At 42.7% G+C, this 20131-nt stretch overlaps 1 protein-coding gene across 4 annotated transcripts in view; it reads left to right on the forward strand.

Moving 5' to 3' along the window:
- Positions 1 to 216: 216 nt before the first annotated feature.
- Positions 217 to 20131, forward strand: part of TCF7 (transcription factor 7) — a 122528-nt gene continuing 102613 nt past the window's right edge. For all 4 annotated transcript variants that reach the window (XM_027849183.1, XM_027849180.1, XM_027849182.1 and 1 more), the window contains exons 1-3: positions 217 to 758; positions 1144 to 1210; positions 1830 to 2032. In XM_027849183.1, the coding sequence (XP_027704984.1) occupies positions 546 to 758; positions 1144 to 1210; positions 1830 to 2032 (483 nt within the window). In that variant the 5' untranslated portion in view covers positions 217 to 545. The remainder of the gene's footprint in view (positions 759 to 1143; positions 1211 to 1829; positions 2033 to 20131) is intronic.

Below are 20131 nucleotides of genomic sequence, written 5' to 3' on the forward strand. Positions count from 1 at the left end.
AGCACACCTTCCTACACAGAACCCCTCCCCGTGTCTCCACAACCTCCCCAAGCAGACACTCTGGGAGCACTGGCCCTTTAAGGCTACTCCTCCCTTCCACCTTCTTTGAGTTAGTGTCCGGGCCCCTAGCCCCGCCCCTTCCCCTCGTGCCCCGCCCCGCCTCTGTCAATCATCGGCGGCGCCTTTGATGTCTGGAGCTCTGAGCTCTCCAGGAGCTCCGGCAGCACTCCGAGCCTCCCGCGCCTCCAGCTGCTACCGCACCTCCAGCCTCTAGTCTGACCAGCCCTCCCGCTTGCTTCTTCACAGAGCCCCCACTTCTAGCCCTTACCCTCCCCCAGGCCCGGGGGAGCCGGGCGCCGGCGCGGGCTACACACGGGTCAACCTCAGCCCTCCCGGGCAGAGGCGCGGAGAAAGGACCCTCCCCACTACCTCCCCGCACAGGCCCCGAGGGTGCCCCAGAAGTTATTCACAGGCAGTTCGGAGTGGAAAAGTGAACCCCAGCGGAGAGAGAGCGGGAGCGAGAGCCCCGCGGCCCCAGCCCGATCATGCCCCAGTTGGGCGGAGGCGGTGGCAGCGGGGACGACCTGGGCGCAACAGACGAGATGCTAGCCTTCAAGGATGAGGGCGAGCAGGAGGAGAAGATTCCCCAGGGGGGCTTCCCCGAGCGGGATCTGGCTGACCTCAAGTCCTCGCTGGTCAACGAGTCCGAAGGCGCCGGCAGCAGCGGCCAAGCCGGGAGCGGCCCGGGCCAGACAGAGGTGAGGGGGAAGCCGAGGCGGGGGCTGCTGGGTAGCTGGGGGGAGCCGGGGCGCTACAGAGAGTGCCTCCCGCGCCTCCTGAGCAGTCTTGGGTGCTCTCTTCTTACTCTGGAGTCTCCCCCCCCCACCCTGACCCTCGCCTCTGTCTCTGCCCTGCCCCGGTTCTCTTTCCCTCCTCTGCCACTCTCCCTCCCCCGCGCTCTCTTATTCTGCTTGTCTCCCTCGATATTGGTGGCTGTCTCTGTCTTTCTGTCTCACATATATGTATCAATTTCTTTTTCTTGTCTCTTTGTCTCTGTGTCTCTCTTTTCCTCTGTCCTTTTCTCTCTATTTCTCTTTCTCTCGGTGACTGTCCCTCTCGTCTTTGCCCCCTCCTCTCTCTCAGGCGCTCCGGAGAGCTCAGAACTCCCAGAGGCTGTATCAGGACAAACTCCCAGATGCCTTGGAAGAAGGTGAGTATGGAGACCATTCAGGCCCACCCACTGACTTTCAACTTACTGCCACCATCAGCAGCAGCAGCACTTCAGGGCCCCTGGGAGGGGGCGGGGACCGCCGGAGGGATGTAGAAGAGCTGTGCCTCCTTCCCCCCAAATCAAAGTGGAGAGTTGTCAGAAAGGCTTAGATGGGGGACTGTTGGGGGCGGGCTTTCAGGCCTCGGGGCACCCCACCCCGACAGAGTCATTTCCTGTCCACTGACCTTTCTTAAGAATAAACAGACCCACTCCCCCCAACCTCCACCCCAGGTGACTGAAACGCTGAGGTGCTTCTTGGGGGAAAAAGTTGGGGACACAGTAGCTGGCCAGGGAGGGGATTGGGGATGGGCGATCACTTGGGGATCCAAGGCTGCGAAGTTGGGTGATTTTTCAGGGTCCCCAAGACAGACACCTTTTCCCAGGCGGATCCCCCTTCCCATTCTTCTGCTTTCACTGACTCCACACACCCCAGGAACCCGGATGGCAACTTATTTTAAAAAATATTTATCTTAAGAAAAGCAGAAAGATCCCCTTCTTCTCCCCCTCCCCCTGAACACTTCCAGAGGGGCGGTGTGACTTACAGCCTCTGGTTTCTCAGGCCTCAAGGCCCAGGACGGCAGCGGCGTCGGGATGTACAAAGAGTCTGTGTATTCGGGCTACAATCTGCTGGTGCACTACCCGGCCAACGGAGTAAGTGCAGGAGCTGGAGCTGGAGCTGGAGCTGGAGCCGGAGCCGGGGCTGGGACAGGAGCCGGAGCAGGGACTGGAGCTGGAGCGGTCACGGGGGCTGGGCAACCGCTGGTAAGTCTTCCCTTTAAGTTTATCTCTTCTCCTCACTCTGCCTAGCGCTTCGGGGCTCTTTGGCTCTAACTGTATGCTGACAGGTGGAGAACACTTGCTCACCAAAGATGGAAAAATAAAAAAGATTCTAGGAAAGAAGAGTCCTGGGCCCAAACCCGGCTAGGAGCCTGCTGCACTTCCAGGAGTCCCAACTTTCTGTAAGCGTCCTCAGACCCTGTTTTCAGCAGGGGAACCACGGATACAAGGGACAGAACGGAAAAATGAACCCCCGACCAACTCTTCTTCCCCATCATACAGCTTTCTGTGCAGGGGACTTCTTGATTTCTCCAGAGCCTTTTTATTTTAGGAGCCATCGCCCACACTGATACAGGCCCTATTTCTAGTGAGATCACTGGGGCTAAACAAGTCAGAGAACTTCACCTCGGTTCCAAAGTCGGGATCTATCTAACCCTTTGAAGGTTTGAGCAGGGCCGAGAGGTTGTGCCAAGCAAGGTGATTAAAAATTCCGATTGAAGAATTCTTTCCTAGCTCCACTCAGAAGGACCAGAATTAAAACTGGGAGTTACTTCTATCACTTCTGAAACTAAAAAGGCTTTATAAATTACAATTTATAGGCTTTGAGGAATTTTGCATTCTGGGAAACTTGGCTTTCTGATGGGGTTTGCTTTTGATAAATATGCAGAGTAGGGGCTGGAGGAGGATGGGAGCAGTTCCTGCTATGTCTGTGCAGGCATTAGTACTTACAGTGGAATCTTTGATTTCAGTACAGTTTCAGAGATGTGCAAAACAGCAGGGTAAGAGCCAGAGTCTGCTAGGAGCCCAGCTATTATGGCAGAAGGCCTCTGCCAAGAACACACCCTTTTCCCTCCTCAGTGTTAGGGCACCCAGGCTAGGCCAGCTGGCTGCTCTGTTTCGGGATACCTGGGAAGTAGATCATAAATGCCCAGCCAGTAAGGTGTATTTGTGTGTGTGTTTCTGTGTCTGTGTCTGTGTGAGGGATCCTTTTGAGAGAAATTTCATTCTCTCTATCTTCCATTACTTTTCATTAGTTGGTACCTGGCCTTTTTTCTTAGGACAGCTGTTAGTGAAAAAGCCATCCGCATACCCTTCCCATCCCTATGTAATGTCTAGGAATTGGAATCTGTATGTGTGGGTCTCCTGTGCTGGGATGGATTGGGCAAATCTGTTTGATACTTTTAAGGTCTTTGGTGTACACTGAAGTGGAATACTTCCACTGTAGAGCTGGGCTCTGCTACTTACTACTCTTCTGACTTGGGACAAATCACTTGGGTCTCAATTTTCTTATTTGCAAAAGGAGGGGGTTGGACTAGAAGATTATCTCTAAAGTGTTTTCCAGCTCTTCACCTTGTGAACTCGTGTATGTATACATGATCTCATCTTGGCATAATGTATGTATTCCTGCAAAATGTATATAATTGATTCCTGTTTATAATGCACCAAGGAAGCCTATTACTTAAAGGAATTTGGCGGCAGGTCTGTTAATAACTAAGAATCTTCAGAAAGATTCGTAGATAATCTCCTAGTTTTTGGACATTTAAATCACCATAGACCTTGTTTTCTTAAAGTGGGTGTATGCCCAATTGTCCCATAGTACAATAAAATCTCATTAATTCAGACTCTACTAATTTGAAATTAGTCATCATTCAGAAGAGGTTGGTGACTTTCACCCTTCTTTACCCTAGATAGTGCACTATCTTCAGAGAAAAATATCAGTCAACAAACATTTATTTTTAAATAGGCAAAAAATTATATTTGCTCTCAAAGATCTCAGTCTGATGGGGGAAACTATGCAAACAACTATGTACATATGAGACATATAATGCAGGATACATTGAAGATCATCAACAGGGAAGAGGCACTAGCATTAGGAGGGATGGGAAAAGACTTTTTGTAAAACATGAAATCTTAGCTGGGACTTGAAGGGAGCCACAGAGGCTAGGAGACAGAGAGGAAGAGGGAGAGAATTCCAGGCATGGGGGACAGCCAGTGAAAATATCCAGAGCTTAGAAATGAAGTGTTTTGTGTGAGAAGCAGCAAGGAAGCCAGTGTTATCAGACCACAGAGTATGGGGTGGAGGGAGGAGGGTAAACTGTATAAGAAGACTGGGAAGATAGGAGGGAGCCAGGTTATAGAGGGCTTTGAAAACCAGAGGATTTTATATGTGATCCTGAAGGAATTGATAGTGTAATTAAAGTTATAGGGAGGAGTGTTTAAGCTATTATCATCTTAATCCAAGGAACTACCAAATGGTGGCTATGCATAAAGCTAGCACTCCGCTAGCTGAAACAAGGACAAAAACTGAACAGTCAAAGTCAAAGCGTTCACAGAGCTTGCTTTCTTCTGGGCAGATGCAACAAATGCAGGAGTTAATGGGAAGTAGATATAAAGGGACAGTATGTGTAATAGATAGAAGCACAAGTTAATAGAAAGTATTTACAAAGAGACAGTATACGTAATAGATAGAAACAGCCTCAAGTTAGCCCTGGAATCAAGGTTTCTACCTCTGACCCAGCTGGCAGTCCTTTAACCTTTCAATGCTCAGGGCAACTCTTAAAGATCCCAAGGTGCAAAGCAGGTATTTGGTATACATTGGTCAGGAGAATTTCCTCACTGAGAGTTCCTTATGCCAATGATACTACAGGTCCCACTCCCTCTCCCACCTCACCCTCCATACATAGTGATCTGGAGAAGGAGGGGGGGCTGGCAAGTAGGGCTGGCAAGTATCTAGCCACCAGGAAGAATTTTAGGAAGACTATTTGTTTATAAATTACAGATTATTTTCTAGTTCTTAAGTGGTCAGCAATACCAGTAGCCTAGTTTGAGCTAAATATAATTGAAAGAATCTTATATTTATATATATATATATATGTATATACACACATATATATAGTTGTATGTGTATATGTACTACAGACTACATATATATGTATTTATATACATATATATACACACGTGTATATATGTATATGTGTGTGTGTGTGTGTGTGTGTGTGTGTATATGTACACACACACACACATATATACATATACACTATAGCCTGTTCAGGCAACTAGGTGGCGCAGTGGATAGAGTGCTGAGCTGGCGTCAGGAAGACCTGAATTCAAATGTGACGTCACACACTCTCTAGCTGTGTGACCCTGGGCAAATCATTTAACCCTATTTGCCTCAGTTTCCTCATCTGTAAAATAAGTTGGAGAAAGAAATGGCAAACAACTCCAGTATCTTTGCCAAGAAAACCCCAAATGGGGTCATGAAGTATCAGATACAACTGAAAGGACTGAATAACAGACTGTTTCCTAGTTTCTCCTCTGCCTCCACAGCATCCCAGTAAGTAAGGTATTTGTGTAAATAAAGACATAGAATGAGGGAAAGTATGTGAAAATCATGTGTACTATACAATTTCAAGAAAATATCATTATCACAATGCTAACTTAAATGTTAATTAATTTTTCTCAAAAAGAATACCTAAATCAGAATAATTCCTGACTTGCATTAGGAAGTCAGGAGCCTGGGTTTCTCATCTTTGATCCAACAGTCCATTGTATAATCTTAGGTAGATCCCACTCTGGGCCTTTGTTTCCCCATTTATAAAAATAGAATTGACTAGAGGGGCAGCTAGGTGGCACAGTGGGTAGAGCACCAGTCCTGGAATCAAAAATACCAAAGTTCAAATATGATTAGAAGCTTACTATCTGTGTGAGACCAAGACTCACTTTGTAACACTAACCAGTCAATGTTCCCCAGGATCACCAGCCAGGACTTCCTTCTCTTTGGGAGCTCCATTGAGGTGGGATATTTTTTTGAGGGGAGGTTATGCTAAATCTTTATCTCTTTAGAAATCTCTGTTGAGAGATTGCCCTGTTCTTTTGAGGCAAGTCACTTAACCCCTGTCTGCATAAAACTGGAGAAGGAAATGCAAACTACTCTAGTATCTTTGCCAAGAAAACCCCATGGGCAGTATGGTCCATAGGAACACGAAGAGTCAGACACAATTAAACAACAAGAAAGAGGCTCTTTTAATCTCTAATCACTCGAACATTACATTTTCTATGATTCTATGAAAGGTCAATGACTTTATATGAAATCTAGTCATGAATAACTACAAATCAAAGCTATGACTTAGAAAAGCTGTTGAAAACATTACATAGATCATTTAAAGAGGACCTATGGAAGAACATGAAAAGAGGGTAGTGTTGTGTACTTGAAAGAACACTGGACCTAGCATTGGGTGAGACCTTGCTTCAGAGCCTGTATCTAATCAAGTGAGATTAGGGGCAAATCACTTGATCTCTCTGAGTCTGTTTTGTAACCTGTAAAATGGGGAAACAATAATAGAACTATGTAGGAACAAATAAGATAACGTGTGAAATGTTTTACAAACTTTAAAGAGCTATATAAATGTCCGCAATTATTATAAGAATCAAAGGATGAGAAACATTGTGATTGAGCCACTGGAAGGAGGTACTCAAGTATACACACACGTGTGTGTGTGTGTGTGTGTGTGTGTGTGTATACACACACATATACATATACACTATACAGAAGTCAAGACCCCTTAAAGGATTAGATTAAAACACTGAGTGACAACAGTGCTTCTGTCTCCGTGGATGAGGGTGAAAAGTTAAGCTTGCTACCCTCCTGTAGGAAGAAATGTCCTTTTTGGCTCTACAGTCAAAGTTCAATCATAGCATCATAGATTTAGACCCAGAATTGACCTCAGAGGTCATTTAATCCAACCTCTTAATTTTATAGATAATAAAATTGAGGTCTAGAAAGGGTAAGGGATTTACCCTAGGTGTTCTTGTTGTTCTGCCATATTTGATTCTTCATGACCCTATTTGGGGTTTTCTTGGCCTTTTCCAGCTCTTTTTACAGGTGGAGAAACTAAAGCAAACAGGGTTAAATGACTTGCCCAAGGCCACACAGCTACTAAGTATCTGAGGCTAGATTTGAACTCAGGAAGAAGAGTCTTCCAGACTCTAGGCCTAGCCCTCTATCCGCATCTGCTTGTGCATTACCCAAGATGACACAGAGGTTTAGAGGCAGAGTCCAGGTTCTTTGATGCAAACTTCAGCAAAGTTGTCTCTTGCTGTGTTTAGGAAATTGAATTTGCCTCCTCTCCCACACCTGATGTGCTGGGAATGCTGCCTGAACAAGTGCACTTTTTTTTTCATCCAAAAACAAGGTGTATTAAAGATCTGACATATTAGCCAGAGTCTTAAGGAATCTGAGCATCTGTGAGCTATCGGTACAAGTGCACTTTCCAGTGGAACTCAAGTTTAGAATATTGCCTCTAATGAAAGTGCTTCTTTGGAAAGAGCCCCCTAATGTGGATGCACACACATAGACACAGACAATTTGTCTTATTGATTCATTTCATCAGCAGCACAGAGTCTAATCTAGGCAACCAGGATGAGTTTAACAGGCTTTTTCTGAAATACCTTAGCCCACAGTGCCTCGGATTTGGATTCAAATATTGCCTGTGGAACCTTGGACCTAACCTTTCTGGGTCTCACTCTCCTCATCTTCACAATGATAAAGTTATAAAAATAGCCTCTAAGATCCTTTCCATCCCTAAATTTATGATCCTATGAACCTGTGGCCTCTCTTGAGTCTGACTATGAACACATGAGAAAAGATGTAGTGGCATAGAGCACTGGGCCTAGAGTCAGGAAGCCCCTGAGTTCAAATCCAGCCTCAGACATTTACTAGCTGTGTGACCCTGGGCGAGTCATGTAACTTCTGTCTGCCTCAGTTTCCTCAACTGTAATTGGGGAGAATCATAGCACTTACTTTCCAGGGTTATGAGGATCAAATGAAATAATATTTATGAAGTGCTTAGCACAATGCCTAGAAGTAATAGGCACTATATACATTCTAGCTATCATCATCATCATCATTAAAAGACTGAGCCTGAAATACACTAGCATTTACGGATGGGTTGGTTGGTCTGTCAGTAGCGACAGTGGCCAGGGGGCTTACTCTGTCTTTGATGGCCTGAATGATATATTTCTTTGTCTCTTGTACTGACAAGTTCCTTAGAGTGAAATTGGGTCCTTGTGACCTCAGTGAGGGGGGATAATGGAAGGGGAGAGGTTTGAGGGAAGGTCTCCTTTTGCCAGGCCTCTCCATGCAGCCCTGACTCTTCTCATTTGTCTTTTAAATAAGACATTTTGTCAGAGCGTCTATCAGCAGAAGCTTTCTCCCACCCCAGTGCTTCCCTGTATCCACTTGCAGAGATAAGTAGGTGAGGACTCCTTCACTACAAACTTCTTATAGGTCTCTCTCTGCCCTACCTGCTCATTAAGGTCATCAGGAGAGGAGGAGGAAGAAGTAGGGGCTTATTGTCTGAGATCCTGGAAGTGGGCAGGCATCTGGCTAAGAGAGACACTGAATCTAGGAACTGAAGGAGGTCACTATTAAAAAAGGCTGGGCAAGAAGTGAGAAAGGAGTAATGTGTGAATGGGGGGGTAGCACACCTTAATATAGCAAAATGTCTAATTTATTAAGCAAACCATAATACGTTAAAATCTGTATACTGTTGAAAAGCAAGTTGGTACTAAAACAGAGGAATGAGTGGCTGGCTGATCATCTCAGGCCCTGTTTAAATGGAACAGATTTCCTGAAAGCACCAGCTTTTTACAAATCTGTCAGTCTGGAGAGGCAGCTGGGTATCTCAGTGGATGAAGCACTGTGCCTGGAGTTAGGAAGATCTGAGTTCAAATCCAGCCTCCGATACTTACCAGCTATGTGGTCCTGGGTAAGTCATTTAACAGCTGTTTGCTTCAGTTTCCTCAGCTGTAAAATGGGGATAATAAATAACAGCATCTACTTTGCAGGGTTGTTTTAAGGATTAAATGAGATAATATTTGTAAAGTGCTAAGCACAGCACCTGGCACATAGTAGGAATTATATAAATGTTTATTCCCTCCCCTCCCCCTTCCAATAAAAAAGGGAATTCAGGATCAAGATTTTTTTTGTTTTTGTTTTTGTTTTTCATGCCATTTGAGCCTCATTGGGTATGATGAAGTAGGCCTGCAGAAAATCACTAGCCCAGACTAGTAACCATCTCTTGACTTTTTTCTTCCTGGCTGTGGCCTGGAAGGAGAGCTAGAAATGGCAAAGATCATTGGCATTGTGGTCAATGTGACGTGTTGATCTGGTGCAAAGGAAAACCTTCCCTTTATCTGGCAGGGCATCCTCATAGTTCCTCCTTCTCATCAAGGCATCCGATGGAGACAATAGATGGAGACTGATTTTAAGGAGGTGTGAGCTCTCTGCATACCTTATTTGCTATAGGGGAACTTAGCACTTTGTACTAAAAGTACATTTCTTGATGTTTGGAGGGTTACCACAGCTGATAGAGAACTCAAGTTCACACAATATTCTGGGTGGCTACAATCTGCTGAAAAGAGAAGATATTCAGTTATCTGATTTCAGGGAGTACCTCATATCTGTCTATTAGATTTTCTTCGACTTAATTTCAGTCTCTCCCTACCAACTCTTTTCTGATTGCCAGCAAACATGCTCAGGTCTGTCCCATTCATTAAAAAAAGGGAAAAAAACCCTTTCACTACACTTTGCAATACTCTCATGCTAACATTCTATATCTCTTTTCCCTTTTCATTCCAGACTTATAGAAAGAATCCTCTACATTCGCCCTTCACTTCCTCATCCCCTACTCAATTTTCAACCACTTGTAATTTGCTTCCTACTTACTGAAACTGTTCACTTCAGGATTGCCAAAATCTTTGTTAAGAATAATTTTTATTGCTATATTTTGGGGTTTTTTTTGATAGCACCAGAATTTCTCCCAGTATTCCCTCCCCCTCCTCCTACCAGAGGGACATACCATATAACAAATAATATCTCAAAATAAAAATTAGAGGAAAAATCAGCAAAACCTAACAATAAATCAAAAAAGTTTGAAAATAGATGCAATTTACCATACCTATGGACCTCCCACTTCAGCAAAGGATTGGGTTAATGGTGTTTTCTTATTTCCCTTCTTTGGTACCATACTCACTCTTTGTTATCTTCGAGCATTCACTTTTGCTTATTTTGATTGTTCTTTCCATTTACATTGTTCTAGTCATTATATATGCTGCTTTCTTGGCTCTGTTTACTTCAGTTTTCATCAATTCATGTAAGTCTTTCCATGCTTCTTGGTATTCATTATATTTTTCATGTCTTACACCACAATAATATTCCATTACATTCATGTACTACAATTTGTTTTTGTTTCCAATTCTTTGCTATCACAAAGAATTACTGTAAATATTTTGATGTGCAGGGAGACTTTCTTATTATCAATAACCTTTTTGAAGGATAAGCCTAGTAGTAGTGGAGTCTCTGGGTCAAAGGATATTGGCATTTTAGTAATTTTATTTGCATAATTCTAATTTGCTTTCCAAAATTGTTGTACTGATTAATAGTGCTTCCAGCCTCAGGGTTGTTTTAATCTATATTTCTCTCACTCAGTGATTTGGAACATTTTTTCATAAAGTTGTTAGTAGTTTAAAACTCTTCTTTTGAAAAATGTTTGTTCATTGTTCTTTGACCCCTTATCTATCATGGAATGGCTTTTAGTATTAAACATACATGTTAGTTGTCTATATATCTTTGATACTAAAACTTTATCTGAAAAATATGAAACAAAGATTTTTTTTCCGCATTCGACCAGTTTCCTTTTGTTTGTTCAGAAGCTTTTAGGTTTTGCATAATCAAAGTTACTTGTTTTATCTTTTATAATTGCCTTTCTCCCTTGTTTGGTTAAAAATACATTTCCTACACATCGCTGTAAAAGATATATGATCTGCTTCTTTTCTAATTTTTATGGTATGATTTTTAATATTAAGGCTATGTACTCATTTAGACTTTATTGTAGAATATTGCATTAGATGTTGCTCTGAGCCTAATTTTGCCATGCTACTGTCTAATTTTCCTAGCAGATTTTATCAAATAGAGAGTTCTTTCTTAAGTAATTTATGTTTTCTAGTTTATCGAACACTGGATTATTGAGGTCCGTTGTTTCTGATTCTTCCTTGTCTAGTTTGTTCTGTTGAGCTATTATTTCTCTGTTCTCCAACAAATACCAAATAATTTTGATGCCTGCTGTTTTCTAATATAGTTTGAAGTCTGGAAGTCCTATTCCTCTTCATTCCTACCTTTTTTTCGTATTTCCCTTGATATCCAAAATCTTCTGTTTCTCCAAATGAATTTTATTACTATTTTTAATCAAGTTTTGTAAAGTATCCCTTTGATAGTTTGATGGTTATAGCATTAAAACTGCAAATTAACTTTAGTAGCTTTGATATTATTATATTGGCATAGCCCAGCTGTGAGCACTGAATATTATTATAGCTATTTAAGTTGTTCTTTCTTTCTTTAAGGAATACTTAGTAATTTAATCTAATCAAGTATTTTATGTCCTTTGGTAGATTGATCCTCAAATATTTTATGCATTTTTGTAGTCATTTTAAATGGGATTTCCCTTTCTGTTATTCCCTCTTCTGTTATTGCCTTTTGTTGTTACTATATAATGTCTGCCAATTTTGAGGCTTTACTGAAGCTATTAATTGTCTCAGTATCTTTTTGATTCCCAAAGATTTTGTGAATAAACCATCATATTATCAAAAACAGGGATAGTTTCATCTCCTCTTTGCCTGTCTTTACATCTTTAAGTTCTTTCTCTAGTTTTATTGCTATTGCCATCATTTCTAGACCAATACCAAATAATAGTGGGAAAAGTGAGCGTCCTTGCTCTACTCCTATATTTTCTGGGGCAGTTATCCCCATTGCGTATGGTGCTTGCTTTTGGTTTTAGATTGATACTGTTTATGATGTAAAAAAGTTCCCCTATACCCATACTTTGTAGGGTTTTAATAAATGAGTACTATACTTTGTCAAAGGCTTTTTCCCCCTACATCTATTGAGATAACTCTGTGGTTTTGTATGCTTTTGTTTTTTAATGCAAATAATTAATAATATTGCTTATTTCCCTAATGAACCATCCTTGCATCTCATATAAATTCAACTTCAGCTGGATATGGTCTTGTTTTTGTTGTTGTTCAGGCATTTCAGTCATGTCCGATTGGGCATAGTGTTACACGCTTCTAATTCCTGCTACTGAGGAAGTTAAGTCTGGTGGATTGTTTGATTTCAAGTAGTAGAGCTAAAGCTACTTGGGTGTCCACACTAATTCCAACAACCAATATGGTGAGCCCCTCTGAAGTGGGGAGCCACAGGGCTGCCTTAGGAAGGTGAACTGGCCCCACTTGGGAGAGACTGAGAACAGTCATTTGATTGATCAATCAATCTTGGTCATAATAAATAAGACATATACACACAGAGTAGTGTTTATGTGGTAAACAAATACAGTGCTTTAGGAGCTCAGAGGATCTTCTCAGATTCTTGCAAGAAAGAGGCAGCTTCATGGAAAAGGCAGAGCTGAAGCTGGGGAGGGGTCTTCAAGGATGGGTAGATTTGGACAGATGGATATGGGGGAGAGAAAACAGAGAAGGTTGTTAATCAGTTAAACATAGTTTTACTTCCTCATATTCCCACAACTTAAAAAAAAACATGATTTATATAATCTATAACCTATTTCAAGAATGTCTTCATTTCCTTGGCTGCAAAGAGCTTTGAAGAATCTAACCTTGTACTCAGTTGGATGTTACTCTATGGTCTAAGAAGGAGCATTCAAGCTTGTTTCATGCAAACTCCCAGCTAGTCAAGTCAACAAGCATTTATTAAGTTCTTACTGTGTTCTGGAAACTATGCCGAGCTCTAGGGTTACAAACAAAGGGGGCACTAACAGTGTTGGGGAGACAAAAAAAGCCTTCCACAGAAGGTGGAATTGAGATGATACTTGAAGGAAGCCAAGGAAAAAATTAAGAGATGAGAGAGAACATTCCAGGCATGGGGACAGTCAAGGCTAAGCCAAAGAAGGGAGATAGAATGTCATGTTGTCCAGCAGAGTGATTAATCTATGTTCGTAGTATGAAAAGTCAAACAATTTCCCCAGCTGGCACTATGGACTTTGGGAAGGTGGAGTTGGGAAGGGGAGCTAAAAGAGTAAGGGTTAAAAGAGGAAGAGTAAGTAATAACATTGCAAGCTCAGACAAGTCTCTACCCCAGACTACTTAGATCTTGGAAATGGACATTCACAATGGAAACTCTGGGAAACTCCTCCTTACCTCCAGCCTGGTTAATTAGGACTTACTCTACAATGCCTAAATCACCCATTTTCATCCAGTGCTTATGAACAGAAGACAGGAATATTTTCTTTTCCACTCAGCACAACTGCTTCTTTCCTTGATCGAGTAGGTTGGGCAACTTTTTAACATTAAAAAATTGAAATGCAAAACAAATTATATTCAACAGGATGTCAGTAATCAAAATAACCAGGATTTAACCAACAGGTATTTATCAGATTTTTCCACGGTGAAGGAAGAGGTCCCTGGTCTTCCAGGGTGCACTTTTATCTTGTTCCAAACCTTCAAACTCAGGGGCAGCTAGAGAGCACTGGCCCTGAAGTCAGGAGGACCTGAGTTCAAAACCAGGCTTCAGACCAAACACTTGACACTTACTAGCTGTGTGACCCTGGGCAAGTCACTTAACCCTAATTGCCTAGAAAAAAAAAACCAAACCTTCAAACTCAAGCTTGCTTCCCATCTTAAATGGCTGAAAACTGAACTTGAGGTCAGAAGAGAAACCCAACTTCAAATCCTCACTCTGACACTTACTGTTCTGTAACAATGCAAAAGTCGTCTCACTGGGACAGCTAGGTGGCTAAGTCGATAGAGCATCGGCCCTGGAGTCAAGAGGACCTGAGTTCAAATCCAGCTTCAAGACACATAACATTACACATAACAGCTAGTGTGACTCTGGGCAAGTCACTTAACTTTAATTGCCCCCCTCTCTCTCTCTCTCTCTCTCTCTCTCTCTCTCTCTCTCTCTCTCTCACACACACACACACACACACACACACACACAGAGGCATTTCTCTGAGATTTAGAGATAATAACATTCAGTCTAACTATGTTGAAAGCATTTTGGAATGACCTTAGCATGCTATGTAAAGGTGAATTATTACATTATTATTATTCCTCTCTCTCAAAGGAAGTCACCATGGCCAAACTGCACCCCCCCCCAAAAAAAAACATGAGAAAGATTTTGAAGAATTCTGTAGATCTTAGTGTGTCTCTCTCCCTATAATTCTTTCAACATGAGTTTTAATTAATTTTGTTTTTGTTTTTTTTTTTTTGATGGCACTATAGAGAAATAGGCACACTATGCCGCTGCTAGTGACACTGCCTTTCTATCCAGTCTTTCTGCAGAGATCTTGCACCATTTCCCAAGAAACTGTTGAAACTATTCAGACCTTTCTAGTCCATTGTCATGTCCAACCCTCTCATTTTGCATACCTACACAAACTAAAGTACAAGGAGATGCCAGGAGCAAGAGAGAAGGGCTTAGGGAATAAGTTCTAGAGACGTGTGGCCCACCACCATCTTGTCTGGTAGAGGAAGTAGCAACTGTGTCTGCTTGCCTTTCTGTCTCACAATCACCTTTGTCCTACCAAGATTGCCGTTATGTGACAGGTGCTATTCTAAGTGCTTTACAAATTATCTCATTTGATTCTCACAACAGCCCTGCAAGGTAGGTTGTTAATTACACGCACTTTATAGTTGAGCAAACTGAGGCAAACATCAATTAAATGACTTGTCCAGGATCACATAGCTAGTAAGTGTCTGAAGCTAGATTTTAACTCAGATCTTCCTGACTCCAGACCCAGCACTCTATCCAGTATACCACCTATATGACATAAATGTTCCAGAGCTCCCTGATCCCGGTGCCATTATACTTGTCCAGCTCCAGTTAGGACTGCCTGCCTGTTCAGCTTCAGTCAGCCACTGATGGCCTGGGAAAGCTAGGAAACAAAGGCTGCTGAGACCCTGGTCCCTAAGGGAAGAGGAGATAGATGGTAGCTCTGTATAATCCCCTTAATCTGAGGCATTCAGGAACACCTCATCGGAGGGAAAGGTTTCCTGTCTGTTCATGGTCTGCAGCAGACTGAGGGCGACCTGTACAGTTGCCAGTCTTGCTATGGAACCAAGGATTAAAATATAGTGAATCACTCAGCAGCCTTCTGGCCCTCTAGGGGGGCTTCCTCACTAAGACTGTTCTAACAGGAAGGTCCCATCCTGCCCCCAAGGCTGCCTGTTCATCCTCAGGCAGCTTAGCAGAGACAGGAGGGAGATGGAAGCAGAGACATTTACCCCAGCGCCCCAGGGGGGCTCAGACCCAAGTCCCATAGGCTCAGAAAGGAGTCTTTCCCTATCTTTTGCCAAGAGTTATAGAGAGAATTTGATGACTCTGTTTTTGTTTCAATAAATAAATGTCCCTGTACAGGGGTGATGGTAGGCACTGGAAGTGCAAAGATACATACCACATACATTCTGCTTTCAAGGAACTTATAGCATAATAGAATGACTGACATTCATGAATTATTATGATGCCAAAGAAAATGAGTTAAGTGCAAGGGAGATATCCAAGCAAAGCACTGTAAGAAATTTGAGGAAGAAGAGGCTGAGGATGAGGGAGGGGATTCTGATTCAAGGATTCAAGCAATGTGTGAAAGTGGTTAGCATGCTGGGCCTGGAATCAGGACGATCTGGGTTCAAATCCTGCCTGAGACTTTTAATAGCTGTGTAACCCTGGGCAAGTCACCTGACCTTTCTGAGCCTCAGTTTCCTTGTCTATAAAATGAGGAAAATAACAGCACCTACCTTACAGGTCTAGTCTGAGGATCAAAAGAGATAATGTATGTAAATTGCCTTACAACCCTTAAGGTGTTATATGCAGATGTCATTATTAAGTGATGGTACCAAAAAGAGATGAAGAGAGACAAAGGAATCCTTTTGTTGTCGTTCAGTTGTACCCAACCCATCGTGACCCCATATGGGTTTTTTGTTTTTTTTTTTTTTTAGCAAAGATACTGGAGTGGTTTGCCATTTCCTTCTCCAGTTCATTTTATAGATGAGGAAACTGAGGCAAATAGGGTTAAGTAACTTGCCCAGGGTCACACAGTTAATAAATGTCTGAGGTCAGATTTTAATTCAGGAAGTTGAGTCTTCCTGACTCCAAGCCCAGCACTCTACGCACTGTGCCACCTAGCTGCCCAAAGGAGTCCTTTACAAGTATAGTATGAGTAAGGGAATGGAGGTAGGAGAAAGTGAGAGGAGAAGAACCAGAGAAGTAGTTGGTTTGACTGGAACACAGATTATATAAAACAGAGTAACATGAAGAAAGCTAGGAAGGTAGACTGGGGTCAGATTGTACACAGTGTTGAATGTCAGGGTCTGGGGTTTATGCTACATTTAGTAGGTATGGAGGAGCTACTGAATGGTTTTGAATAAAGAAGCAATGTTTTGAGCAGCATATCAGAAAGATTATCCAGGTAACTTTGTGTTAGATAGAATGGAAAAGAAACAAAATTGAAGGCAGGGTGACCAATCAGAAATTTAGTGTAAAAGTACAGGCTGAAATAAGGGCCTGAATTAGTATGGTGGCAACGTGAAGGCAAAGGAAGGGATGGTGAACGCAAGAGATGCTGCAGAGGTATATTTAATAGGACTTGACATAGAGAAGAGTCTAAAATGATGATATTTTTGAACATGGCTCTTTGGGAGGATAGTGGTGCCTGGAAGTTGGGGGAATAGGGGGCAAGTTTTAAAGAAAAGTTGATGAATTCAGTTTTGGACACACTGAATTAGAGGTGTGGATGGAAACAGTAGGATGTTTCTAGTAGGCAGCTGGGAATATCCAAGTGGATATCAAAGAAAGGAAGACTAGGTGAGAGCTTGGGTAAATCACTTAACTTCTCTGAGGCTCTTTCCTCATGTATAAAATGATGTGATAATAACCCTATCTCTTTCATAGGGTTGTTGTTGAGGAACAAACGCCAGAAAAGTGATTTTTCAAACCTTCAAGTGTTTGTAACTCCTAGCATTACCTTCTCTGGGCCTCACTGTCCTCAACTGGAAAATGAAAGGAGTTGGACTAAAAACCTTCAAGATGTCTCCAAACTCTAAATTATGATCTATGATGTTGATTTGGGAGTTATTTACATAGAGATGATCACCGAAGTCAGAGTAGTAAATAAAATTGCCAAGGGAAAAGTAGAGAAAAGGGTCAAAGACAGGCCACTGGGAAACACAACACAGTTAACTAGTGAAAGCAGAAGGAGAGGATGACTGGAGAACCATAAGAGTTCAGAAAATAGAAGTAATGAAGAAGAGGATATTGAAAAGTCAGCAATGTCAAATGTTGTCAAAAGGTCAGGGAGAATGAGAACATAAAAAGCCACTGGATTTAGCCATTAGTGACCTCAGAAATCTGTTTCCATAGAATGATGGGGTTGGAAGCCAGATTGCTAGGGGTGGAGGAGTGAGTGGATGGTGGGGGAAAAGGCAATGAGTGTAAACTTCGTGTAAGTTTATTATGGAAAAGGAAGAGAGTAAAAGGATGGTATATTGAAGGGTATGGAAGGTCAAGGGAAGGGGATATTCTGTTTCGTTCTAGGAGTGGAGAGCACTGGGCACGTTTATAGATAGAGGGAAAGGAGCCAATAGCAAGGGACAGATTGATAATACACAGGACATGGGCGATCGATGCTAGAGTGACTTTCCAGAAGAGAAAGGAGATGGGATCAAGAACAGAAGTGGAAGTGTTAATCTTACTAAGGAAGAGGGTCACTTCCTTCAGAAGAAAGTAAGTGGACACTGTGAGGTTTAAAGTAGAAGAGGAACTACTAATCTTTTCTGAGCCTCAGTTTCCTCATCTGTCAAATGGAGAGAATAATCCTTGCCCTGCCTACCTCACAAGAAGGTTCAAATGAAGTAATGGATGTGAAAGTCTGCAAACAGGATGGAGGACATCATTATTTATTCTGTTGCTCTGAGCCCACTTGCAAAATTAAAGTTGCCCTGCCTGCTTTTTTCCTTGGCCTGTCTGCTCTGGGAATGCCTTTGGTGGTTGTTTTGCTCCTTTGACTCCAGCTCCAGGAGGGTGGCAGGTAAATGGGTAGGAAATAGTCTCAAAACTTTATGACCTTTAGGTCACATCTAGAGAGAACCCCAGATAGAACAAAGTCAAGATATCCAGCTGCTGAAGCTGAAGTTCAGAAGTCTTTCCCCAGTGATAATTAAAGAGCTAATGACATTTTTCCAAAGAGGAGGTTTAGGTGAGGAGTTAAACATGTCTCCAGAGGCTCCAATGTCAAAGTAATTATTGGATAAAAGAGGTAACTAATCGGCTGGATCAGAGCAGCCTCTTCGGGCAGCCTGAAGAGGCTGGACTGGCAGTTCTGGGACGGTACTGATCCCTCTAATTGTCCAGAAGTTTCCTTTTGCCCCTAAAGCTATGAAGTATCCTTTGTGATTACTGGTGCCCTGGGAAGAGTTTCCAATTAAGACATTTGTTTTAGGAAGCAGATGCTTTATCTGGTTACATTGTAATCAATGCAAACATTTGCTTCTCAATCCCACAGATTCACAGAATTTTGGAGCTAAAAGGGGCCTTAGAGGTCATTCAATCCGACATCCCTCCTATTACAGTTGAGGAACCGGAAAGCCAGAGAGATTAAAAAGCTTGCCTGAAGTTACACAGTAACTGGTGAGGCTAGGTCTTGAAATCAGGCCTACAAACCACCAGTGTAGTGCTCTTTTTACAATGGCTACACGGCCTCTCAGTGCTCTCACTTTACAGAGAAGAAAACTAAGCTCTAGAAGAGAGTTGCTCAGAGTTACACAAGAAGTTAGTGGCAGAGCTAAAACAACCCCCATTGGTAGCGCAATTTGTTATTTCCTCCCAAGAGCTCTGAGAGATAGGTTATCTCCATTTTACAGCTGAGAAAACTGAGGTTCAGGGACGGGGAAAGATTTACTTCTGGTCACATAGCTGGTAAGTGACGGAGCCAGTAGAAGCCATCCATATCTCCTAAGTCTTGGCCCAGTGTTCTTTCTAATATTTCTTGGTTGTCACATTTTCTAAAAACAGGGAAGAGTTCATATTGAAACCCTGAAGCCAGAAATAAATTGAGGTGAGCACCATTTTAAACAAAATTAATATACTAAAATCCAAATAGCAACATTAGGGGATGTTACAAAAGTATGGGCACCCTGAGTTCTTTGAAACAACCCTTTTTCCCTTAGGGCAGGGGGCTACGAGAGCCTCGAGGTCACCCATAGGGTCACCTTTTTAGCAGCAAGAAAGTTATAATAATCATGCCTCACATCTCTGTAGCTCTTCTTGAGCTCTTCATGGCCAGGTCCTGGATCTTCTCCTGTCTCTGTATGTGTGCACTGCCCCTCCCCCCCACCCACACTACTGTAGCCAAGCATGGGGCTGGATGTGTGGCCAGTGCTTAGTAAAGGCGTGCTGATTAGTAGGATATGGTCTGGCTGGGGAGACAGGATTCAAAAATACTAGAGACTCCCCACCGAGGCAGTGCTTTTTGTTGCATTGGGAATTCAGAGAAAGGGAGACTCAAAAAGGGCCCAGGGTAGTCAAGAAATGAGACTAGAGCTGTGAGTAGAAAGAGTAGGATCTTGTGAGGTAGAAGGTAGGAAAGCTCTTCAGGCAGGGAAAACTCTTATCAGTAAAACTACTGAAAGTAGAGACAGAAATGAGCTTTGAAGTGTGAGAGAGAGTCCAGGATGGATGCAGAGGAAGATAACAATTTGAACACGTATTTACAGGGCTCTTTAAAGTTTGTTGGGTATCTTCCTTACAACAACCCCCTGAGGTAGGTGGATATGTGGGAAAGCAGAAAGGCCAATGGTTAGACAACGAGGGTGGGGCCAGATTGTGGAGGGCCTTGAATGCCGTGGTAAGTAGCCTGGAAGTTATGTAGTCAGAATGTTTGCTTCCCAGAAAAGTCACATTTCCTACTGAGGAAATAATTTTTAATCTACTTCCTATCCCATTCTCCCCTACTCTCTACCCCATGACCCTAATCTATACCCCATCCCTCAACCCCCTGACTGGAGTCACGCCCAGTCTGGAGGATG

This window comes from Vombatus ursinus, unplaced genomic scaffold, assembly GCF_900497805.2.
Source record: "Vombatus ursinus unplaced genomic scaffold, bare-nosed wombat genome assembly UNPS02007284.1, whole genome shotgun sequence".
In the NCBI taxonomy this organism is placed as follows: domain Eukaryota; kingdom Metazoa; phylum Chordata; class Mammalia; order Diprotodontia; family Vombatidae; genus Vombatus; species Vombatus ursinus.